Raw genomic sequence first — 10,932 nt, forward strand, 5'->3', positions numbered from 1 at the left:
TCTAAATTTAGAATTACTAGGTTTAAAATATTCAAAATATGATACAGATACATTTTAGGATAAAATAATCCCAATGGCATCATTCATCACAAAATAAAGCTACTACTACTTACTAGGTGGCTTTTGCACTGCCTTGTACTGTAATAGTCAAGATAGGTATCCAAGTTCCTCTATATTCAAATGCTGGTAGCAAAGTAACACCTCCACCAATCCCCAACATTCCTGAGTTAGCTGGTGCTGAGACGGAGCCACCTGAGTTATTGTTTCCTGTTAGATAAGGGGAAGAAAGCAAAGATACCAATTTACTAGTTAATTGCAAATCCGTAATATACAAACATTTGGTTCAACTAAAAAAAAATTTGTTCTATAAGAATGGATACTACATGGGGTGCCTGGGTGGCGCAGTCGTTAAGCGTCTGCCTTCGGCTCAGGGCGTGATCCCAGCGTTCTGGGATCGAGCCCCACATCAGGCTCCTCTGCTAGGAGCCTGCTTCTTCCTCTCCCGCTCCCCCTGCTTGTGTTCCCTCTCTCGCTGGCTGTCTCTGTCAAATAAATAAATAAAATCTTAAAAAAAAAAAAAAAAAAAAAGAATGGCTACTACATGAATAAATGAAGTTTATTAATCCTGTTTTGGCTATTAGAGACTCTATATCCCCAGAATACCATTTCCTTTTTTATAAAAAAGGTACTAATAAGTAAAACTACTGACAAACTTTATAATACACCTTTTGTTAGGCCATTTTTTATCAGAGGTGAAAATAAAGAAGAAACCATTAATCAGACAGTAAAAAGTGGAAGATAAATATAAAGAAGGCAAAGAGAAATAAGAAGCCATACGCTGATTTCCAAACAAGCTTAAATCAAGTTTACCTATTTTGTTAAAAGAGAGACTAATTAACAATCTCCTAAGGTGGTGAACCAGATTCTTTAAAAAGAGGCACAAAATGAAGATCCTCCCCCCTTTTTTTTTTAAGATTTTATTTATTTATTTGAGAGACAGAGAAAGCACAAGCAGGGGGAGGGGCAAAGGGAGATGGAGAAGCAGGCATTCTGGGACCGTAACCTGAGCCAAAGGCAGACACTTAACTGAGTCACCCAGGCGCCCCCAAATGAAGATTCTTCTAAAATGAAGATAAGCATCTAAACTCTTATTCTTATGTGATTAGAGAAACTGAAAGTATACCAGAGAAGGAAACATATTCTCGAAAGAAATAAACATAGCTGCCTCAATGAGACTGAATATTCTTTAAGTCAAGTCTTTACTCCAAATACATTTAGGTAATCCAAATTTTTCCAGTCACAAAATTTCTATAAAATATCCTCTCAGAATAGTGAATACAGTAAATCATGGCAGAATATAAAAAAAACAAAATATGAATTAGCCTTTACCAGCTTGGTTTGTTGTAGCAGGATTTCCGGTAGGAGGGACAAGAAACAAGGACTGTATAAAAGATCCCAGGGCATTCACAATATCACGAAAAACCTTGGTAGAATGCTGTTTCATATCATAGGACTGACAAAATGACCTGTAATATAATTTTAAATGTTTCTGAGAAAAACATTTCAATATATTAAAATATTAAATATTTTTTATAGCAAGTAATGTTGATGTACCAGTCTGAATATTATACTTAAAACATCACGCCTGATGATTTTACTAAGTTAGTACAAAGTTTCAGACTGAGCCCAATGTTATTAAAAAGATCATCTTGGCCATATTAACCAATAAATTTGGATTGATGGCAATTACTACCCATATTTTTTTGCCCACCTCTCGACTGTTTTCCACACTCACACCACTACCCCTCCTTATACATACAATACACAATTTTCTTTGTTTAGAAATCACTAATATTTGGGCATAAATATTTAAGCTCTTCTTACTAGCAAGCATTAACCTATCTATTTAACAAAATACTGCTGAGGTTTTACCTTAAGAGCTGAGGCTGCACACACAGTCTGTGTATTGATTCTACGGCAACAGCTCGTAACCACTGTGGTTTATCTGCATCCAGAAATTTCACCAGAAGTGACAGAAATATCTCACATTCAGTTACCTAAAAAGATTTTTTAATAATATTTCTTTAAATCTAAGATGAGAATTTATAAATTACATTCTTGTTCTTAGTGTTATGGACAAAACAATAAAATCTTCCAATTTTAAATAAATTAAAATTCTTAACGGGGAGTACAGAAAAAGAAGAAGGGAAAAGCAGTTACATTGGAAAAGCTAAGAGTAAAAATAATCAGTGTCTCTCTACATCCCTGAAAACACACTAGTGATCTGCTAATATGGTTAATCTTTATTCTTTTTTTTTTTAATATTTTATTTATTTATTTGACAGAGAGAGACAGCGAGAGAGGGAACACAAGCAAGGGGAGTGGGAGAGGGAGAAGCAGGCTTCCCGCCAAGCAGGGAGCCCGATGCGGGGCTCAATCCCAGGACCCTGGGATCATGACCTGAGCTGAAGTCAGACGCTTAATGGCTGAGCCACCCAGGCGCCCCTACCCTTATTCTTTAGAAAGCACTATGCACCATCACACCATCCTCATTCCTGGCAGGTAGCATATATCATGTAAACTGCTGATAGGATATATGCTCTACTCTTCAATAATACCACAAGTTTTTCCATATGTTCTTTTGCTGCTTAAACAGAGAGCTTCAATAAGCCTAAGCACATTTAATATAAATTTTCTAGTAGGAAAACAAAAAGGAATCTGCAGCAGTTGACAGGTATAAGATACATAAAGTACTTAGAACAAGGCCTGGTACATAGTTTCACTTTATAAGTATTAGTTATCATTACCATTATTATTAATATAAACCATCTCCTCTGCAAGCTCTTTGTAAATAAAAATGAAGCACATTCTCAACATTATGCATTAAATGTCTGATAAATGCATAAACGACCAGAAAAAAAGTAACCAAGTTTTTCAAAGGTTAATGGATTGCTTCCATTGTACACTAACTGAGGACACAGCAGAACCTCTGGGAGCTAAGAACCTGACATTGTGATTACTAGGCCAAACGGAAGCCTCCTTTTACACCAACTGCAGCACATTATTGGACGAGTTAGCTGGGGGTACCCCGAAATAAGCAAGCATCACATGGGGCAAGAAATTTCAGGAACATAGCAGCCCTCAGGATGTTCGCCCAAAGTCTCAGCAGCTGGTATTCTCTAATGCCTTTCAGTACTGTTAACTGAATGCTTAAAATTAGAACACAATCATGAGGATAAAGCAGGAGGGATAATTAAAAACGTTACTCGTGGACTGCTACGACTGGGGAAGTCATAAAACAGAGGTTTAGCACTGTCCTAATCATGAGACAGTTGAAAAGCACTAGATCAGAAATCAGATAGGCTCAGCTTCTTTACCCACCAACTGAGTGGATGCCAAGCTACACAACCTTCTTATAAATAAAGTATAAAAGTATCTACATCTTTCTGAGAAATCAAATGAGAAAACTGTAAGAATAAAAACATCTCCCAAACATGATAAAATGCCACGCAAATGCAGAGCACATTATTTTTTCTAAACAAATGGTCCTTTTAGTAAAGAACTGAAAAAGAATCATGCTGGTGACTCACTGCACAAGTTTTATCTACTACAGAGTTTTAACATCAGTGGGTCCTCCAAATGTGCACTACCTACTTTAGAATGAAAGTGAAATATAAATGTGGTAGAACTGAAGGCTCATCGGCTAGGTTTTGAGGCCAGAAAACAAAGGCTTTAAATCACTTTATATTATACCACAGCCAAAGGAAATATTGTTATAAAACTTGCCTTGAAGAGTATATCATTTTCTCTCCTCTGGGAGAGAGACTAGAGCACAAATCAAACAATAAATTTATACTGTAGCCACTAAAACCTTGTGATTTCGGTAAAGGAGAGCCTCTCTCCTGAGGTCTGGAACTTTGTTCTCCCTTCCTCCCTCCCTGCCAAGTGTGAATGTCTGATCACAGAACTCCTGTTGAGGTCATTGCATTGTTCTCAAGGACATCAATGGAGGGCGCCTGCTGTGAATCTGTTAAGCCTTTTCCCCAAGAGGTCGAACTCAGAGGGAAACCGGTATTAAGATTGGTATCTATGGCCTAAGTCTAATTCCTTGTGGCATGAAAATACTTCATGAACTCCATTATAAGCATGCAGAGTGATGAATGTTTCTGAATTCCTACAGTCTTTTGGTAATGCACAGTAGTCCAGAGACAACTGATGCTTAAGATTAATCAAAGTCATCCCAGTAGAAATTCTAATCACAGTATCACATGGATTTCTGATGGACTATGTACATAAGATAACTGTTGGCTTAGGACACAATAAAGAAAGTCTGATAGAATACTTAATGCAGGAGTCTACTTCTCAAGGCCTGGTAACAGTTAACAACCTTATAGCTAATGGATTTGTTAATGCTAAGATCCTTTGTTGGAGACATGTATGTGAAGTAGAAAATTAGGTAGGATAAGTCAATTTAGCCCCATTCCTTCCTTTTTAAAAGCAGTGAGTCAAAGGCAGAAGAGAAATATACTGGCCACTTATAACTAAGCTTCATAAATTCCTTAAACATATCTTCCTTAAAAAGATATCTGGGACCAAAGCCTAATGATTCAGAGGACAGAGAAGCACCTAGCTCAGATGATAGAAAAGAGAAAGAATATAGTATACTAGCTTTATTATAACTCTTTCTGAATGACTGGGGCATTCCAGTTTCCTCTAGTCACTCTAGATATATTAACAGAACTAACCTTTGAGTATCAGTTGTCTTCACCCCTGAGCTACTTGACAGAACAAGAGAAGCTGATGAATACTGGGGGAGAACAGATTCTCTAGTTCAATGATTCCCCAAAGTGGGGTCAAAGTGAGGTCACAATTATTTTTACAATAATGTAAAATATTACTTGCCATTTTCAGTGCATTGACATTTGTACTGACGGTACAAAAGCAATGGTGGGTAAAACAGCTTTATCAAGAATCAAGGCACTAACACCAGACTGCACTAGTGTCCTTGTATTCCTCACTATCACACACTTTAAAAAAAAAAAAAAAAAGTCTGTTTCGCTAAGGAACCACAAAGAAAAAAAAAATAGCATAAATAAAAAATATAATTAAATTATTGATTTTCTTAAGTCTGACCTATAAGTGCATGTCTTTTTTAATTTTCTGTGTGACAAAATGAGAATACATATGAAGCACTTATGCTATGTATCAAAGTACAATGGTTGTCTGGAGGAAAAGCACAGTTCGGGACTGATCTAGTAGTCACTTATATCCCCTACGGAACACCATTTTAATCGAAAGAGCAAATGGTAAACTATGACTATTTAGACTTGTGTATATTGCAGACACTTTGGCAAAAATGAACAAAGTAGGGCGCCCGGGTAGCGCAGTCGTTAAGCGTCTGCCTTTGGCTCAGGGCGTGATCCGGCCGTTCCGGGATCCAGTCCCACATCGGGCTCCTCCGCTGGGAGCTTGCTTCTTCCTCTCCCGCTCCCCCTGCTTGTGTTCCCTCTCTCGCTGGCTATCTCTCTGTCAAATAAATAAATAAAATCTTAAAAAAAAAAAAAAAGAACAAAGTAAGCTTGTCGCTTTAAGGAAAACAAATGACAGTATTTGTTGCCAATGATAAGATTCAAGCTGTCAAACAAAAATCAGTATTATTTATCTACCACTGTGACCTTGACAACTTCTTAATAACAGGAGATTTATCTGATAAATAGTTAGTGATTAACATACACCATTTTTGGTATTGTATGAAGTGTTAACATTTGGAATATCCGCACAACTAAAATACATATTACAAATTCGTGTATGGATAGAAGTTCCAATCAGAGCACAAGATGAATCAATGAATTTAAATGTAACACAGTATGTAAATGTCATTACTAAGCTTTCAGATCCTACACCTTTAAACCGTCACTAGTCCAGTCTGGTGTAGTATCAAAGAAGAATATCCACCATTGAGATAATATTAATACCCATGATGATAATTCTACCTTTTCCAACTACATAACTTTGAGAAGTCAGATTTTCTTCATATGCTTCAACCAAAACAACATTATCACAACAGAATGAAAACAGAAGATATGAAAATCCAGCTATCTTCTATTAAGCTAGACATTAAAGAGATTTGCAAAAAATATATAAAATCTTTGGGGCGCCTCGTTGGTTCAGTCAGTAAGCATCTGACTCTTCGTTTTGGCTCAGGTCATGACATCAGGGTTGTGAGAATGAGCCCCATGTCAGGATCCACATCTGTGCTTGGTGCAGATCTGTTTGAGGTTCTCTCTCTCCCTCTGCTCCTCCTCCAGCTTGCATGCTCTCTCTCTCTCTCAAATAAGTAAATAAATCATGAGAGCTCTCTGCCCCTTTCTTTCCTCATTTGAGACTCCCATAATGTATTGTGAAGTAATAAGAAATATATACATTGGTCTCTGCTCCTGGTTTCTGCCACAGAGCTCCTAAAATCCTCATAATTTCCTGAGTGATAGGAGCATCTGACACAGCGCTCCTAAGTCTCTTGGAATTTCCTATGTGAATAGTATCTTCCCATTCTAATAAGGCAACTCTTGTTGGATTGCAGGACAGGGGCTGGAGACCAGAAAAAACAACCATAATTAGAAGCTTGAGACTTTCAGCCCCACCCCTCATTCTTTGAAGGGAGAGTGGTAGAAACTGAGTTAATAATCAATCATGCCCACATGATGAAAACACCATAAAAATCCTTAAAATACAGAGTTGAGGGAGCTTCCAGGTTGGTGAACACATATACATGCCAAGAGAGTTGCACACCCCAACTTCATGGGGACAGAAGCTCCTGCTCTTAGGACTTTTCCATACCTTGCTCTATGAATCTCTTCATCTGCCTGTTCAGTGGTATCCTTTAAAATATCCTTTGTAATAAACAGGCAATAAGAAGTAAACCGTTTTCCTAGGTTCTTTAGTAAATTATCAAACCCAAAGAGGAGGTTGTGGGAACTTCCCATATACAGCCAAGTTAGAATTTCTGGTTAAGCGGGCAACCTACTACTTGCGAGAGTCCTTAACTGCAGGGTCTGTGCTAATTCTGGTTAGTGTCAGAACTGAATTGAAATGTAGAATATGTGGCTGTCAGAGAACTGGTCAATGTGGGAAAAAAATCCTTATGTCTGATGTCTGAGGTGTTATGAGTGCGAGAGTGTAACCCAGTGCATTTTTACTAGACATGTTTATCTTGGTCTGCTGGACGGTATGCCCTAAGTCCCTTAGAGGCTCTTCATTCTTTTTTTTTTTTTTTTTCTCCCCTGACCTGGTAATTGTAAATGACTTGGCTTCAAGTTTGTTTATTCCTTCTTCTAGTCTACTGACCTAGTCTACTGTTGACCCCCTCTAGTGAGTTTTTCAATTCAGTTACTGTATTCTTCTGCTTTACATTTTTGTTTTATCCTTCTTTATAGTTTCTATCTCTTTGTTGATATTCTCATTTTGTTCATACACCACTTTCTTGATTTCATATAATTGTCTGTATTCTCTTTTAGCTCACTCAGCGTCTTTATGATTACTCTGAATTTTTGTCAGGTAACTCACTGACCTCCATTTCTTTATGGTTAGTTTCAGGAGATTATCTTTGTTCCTTGAATTGGGCCATGTTTCCCTGTTTCTTTGTATGCCTTGTTATTTTTTGTTGTTGTTCAAATTTGGGCATTTGAAAAAAGCCAACTCTTCTAGTCTTTATGGACTGGCTTTGTACAGGGAAAGATCTTCACCAATCAGCCTGGGATCCTCTCAAGCCTCTTCTGTCTATGTGTTTGTTTCCTCTGGGCTTATGTGTGTAACTTCCCAACTGAAAACATTTACTTGTTTCTATTCAGGAGCTCCCCCTGCTGATGTCCGCAGTACTACACTCTCTGGCAGCAGCAAGCAGCAGGGCTTGCCTTTGTTCTCAGCAGGCCCAAGTGTGCTGCTGCCTTTCCAGTCAGCGCCCCAAGAGACAGAAACCAGTTGGGCATACCCCAAAAAGTCAGAATGGTGGATGCACACTTCACCTTTTTCCCATCGGAAGGAGAAGCCGTAGGCTGGGAGTTTTCTCCTGATCACACTATGCTGTGCTGTGTAAGAAGTAGGATGAGGTATGCAGCTAAGTACAATGAGCTTTCCTACCCACTCTAATTAACCTCTCTGCTTTGCCTTACACTTGCCCAGGATGCTATAACCTCTCAACTGGTAAGTTCTCACAGAGATAATCTATGTACTGTTAACTTGGTGTCTCTGTGGGGGACAGAGGGGCTCAGCTTTATATTCCAACATTTTACTGATGTCACTCTGGTTTACATTTTTAAAAAGTTTCTTTGTGTATTGAAACAGACTATAAATAAATATAATTCAAAATACATAACAGCTGACAGGTAAAAGCTCTCCGTCTTTGGAGAAATTAAGCTACTTTTCATTTATTTTCAGCAAGTACCAGGAGACCTTTCAAAACTTTCAAAAGTTAATCAATGTAAAGACTCACAGAATTTCCCTCCATTTCAACTGTATATAATTAGACAAAATAGTATTGTTTTTCCAATTAAATATAATTATGGGAAATTACATCAAATACCATATATGTTGGGAGGAACACTGTAATTTTTTTAAAAGTTAATCTTTACAGAGAAAGATGGAGCTATGTACTAAAGTAAATTCACAAACTTATGTACCTAAATGTTCAATTATGTTATTAATTTTGGTGGAACACAAAAAGTCCAAGCTAACAATTACAGAGTGTACCAAAAGACTCTTAAACCTTTGGCACTAAACTCTGATAACTTAACAATGTCCCTAATAAACAGCAATTTGTTTGAAGTGACTTGATTTCCCACAAGTGTTTTTACATTAAATACATCAATGTGTATTATAGGTATAGTTTGTGTGGCCAGAAATAATTATAACTACAGTGTTTATAAAGTTGATTTCTGAAAATATTGTACATAAATGGATTTGGAATATGAAAAGAAAATCTATGACATGTTTATCGTAAATATTTTTTTAAAAGCCCTTTATTTTAAAAAGCTCTCCACAGAATTTAGTATAAACTATTAGTTTGTAAAGTTGTTGGTTATCTCTAATATTTAGTATACTGACTACTCACAGTATTTCAAGTATTATAAGTTTACATAGTTTACTATTCCATAATTATCAATAACCAATTATTCCTGTTAATTAAAATTAGGATATAAGCTAAAAAACTGTACAAGGATGAATTTCACATAACATAAAATTAAAAAGAAATATAATACACCATTTTCTCTGAAAACTATTACATTGATATATTATGATCAGGAATATCACAACATATTCTACATTCATAAATTTATGAAAAATAAATACAATACTGGGCCAGAAGTCAAAATAGTTGATTTCTAATCCTACAGTTTACCAAATTTTTAACTTCTTTGCTTTAATCTGTTAAGATACATGAAATAGTATAAATGAAAGCAGCATAAAACAAAGACCCCATAATTCTAATTATCCTTCAAGTGAGATATAGATAATTTGCTAATAAGCTGAATTCCCAAGCCACAAATTCTGACTCTTCGTTTTGGCTCAGGTCATGACATCAGGGTTCAAATAACAGGCCATGACTCCCCTTGACATACATTAAAAATACTGTATAAAACATAAGCAAAGTATAAGAAAAGATAGAATAAACCCATAGAGTAACTAGGAAAATACCTATAAATATTATAAAAGAAATTCTGAAGCAAAAAAGCTGAATGCATTAAAATAAATCGTCATTTAAAAAGAGCACTACATGCGATTCCACATGCAAACACACATGAAAATTAGCACTTACCAAAAGGCTGTAAAACTGTTTAATCAGAACAGATACTACTCTCAGCAAACGCATGCAGATAGGAAAATATGGTTTTTCAACTGGTGCCGGAGAAGATGAAGAGCTGGAACCTTGTCTGAACTTTATATTTGGAGAAAAGAGTTTTATCACAAGAGGACATACCCTTTCTTTGAGAAGGAAACTAAACTCTTGGTGCTATTTGCAAGGATAAAAAAAAAAAAAAAAGAATTAGTTTGTACTTAATACTTTTAAAACACAGTCTTACTAGCAAATAAAACTTACTAATAATCAGTATGAATAATTTAGCTTTATTATCTGTTTAGCTTATTATTCTACAGTTTACACACAACTCTGAAATTAGTGTTGCTCTTTCAGAGTGTAAGATCAAAATGATCACCAATATTTCAAAAAGTCTTAAAAAGAATCTAATTTAAAAAGGAACATTTAATGACTTGGAATTAAGTGGTTTATTATTAGGAATTGTGATTTTGGTAGGACACCAGCAATTAAAAACATAAAGAACAGAAGAAGCCAGATTACAAAAATTCAAACAGCTAAAGCATTTAAAATAGGCAGCTGAGAGAACACCAGATAAATAAAATATGTCATATAATTCATTAATTTTACTTGGCCAAGATAAAAATTCCATTCATGCATAGAAGATTTAATAATTAACTTATTATTTTGTTCTACTTAGATTGCTTGAACAGAACACAATAAACTGATTTTTAAAAACACTCAATGACAAATAAGCATAATTACTTTATTTTTTAAAAGTTTTTGTCTCTTCAATCTCTACACCCACCATGGCACTTAAACTCATGACCCCAAGATCAAGAGTCACATGCTCCTCAACTAAGCCAGCCAGGCGCCCTGTGTAATTATTTTGAAGTCCGGGAAATCTTGCAAAGGATTCTTAAAGTTTATTTACAGTCATGGCATATTATGCATATTATACCTTCCTTAACTGTTAATTCCCTGCCTGTCTTAGCCAAAAGTACCCCATTTTACTGATAGCATGAAGTCCAGTGTATATTTAATGTCTAACTTCAAATATACATTATTTTGCTCTTTTAATCATCCAAATATCACTGAGGCTGAGAATAAGACAAAAATCATAA

General features: G+C 35.9%; 1 protein-coding gene across 3 annotated transcripts in view; it reads right to left on the bottom strand.

Moving 5' to 3' along the window:
- The window catches only part of MON2 (MON2 homolog, regulator of endosome-to-Golgi trafficking), a 97,678-nt gene that overhangs the window by 54,692 nt on the left and 32,054 nt on the right, over positions 1–10,932 (bottom strand). For all 3 annotated transcript variants that reach the window (XM_026500123.4, XM_026500122.4, XM_026500124.4), the window contains 4 exons: positions 9,812–10,006; positions 1,933–2,057; positions 1,390–1,526; positions 114–267 (listed from right to left, as the gene is read on the bottom strand). In XM_026500123.4, the coding sequence (XP_026355908.2) occupies positions 114–267; positions 1,390–1,526; positions 1,933–2,057; positions 9,812–10,006 (611 nt within the window). The remainder of the gene's footprint in view (positions 1–113; positions 268–1,389; positions 1,527–1,932; positions 2,058–9,811; positions 10,007–10,932) is intronic.

This window comes from Ursus arctos, unplaced genomic scaffold (genome assembly GCF_023065955.2).
Source record: "Ursus arctos isolate Adak ecotype North America unplaced genomic scaffold, UrsArc2.0 scaffold_21, whole genome shotgun sequence".
NCBI lineage: Eukaryota > Metazoa > Chordata > Mammalia > Carnivora > Ursidae > Ursus > Ursus arctos.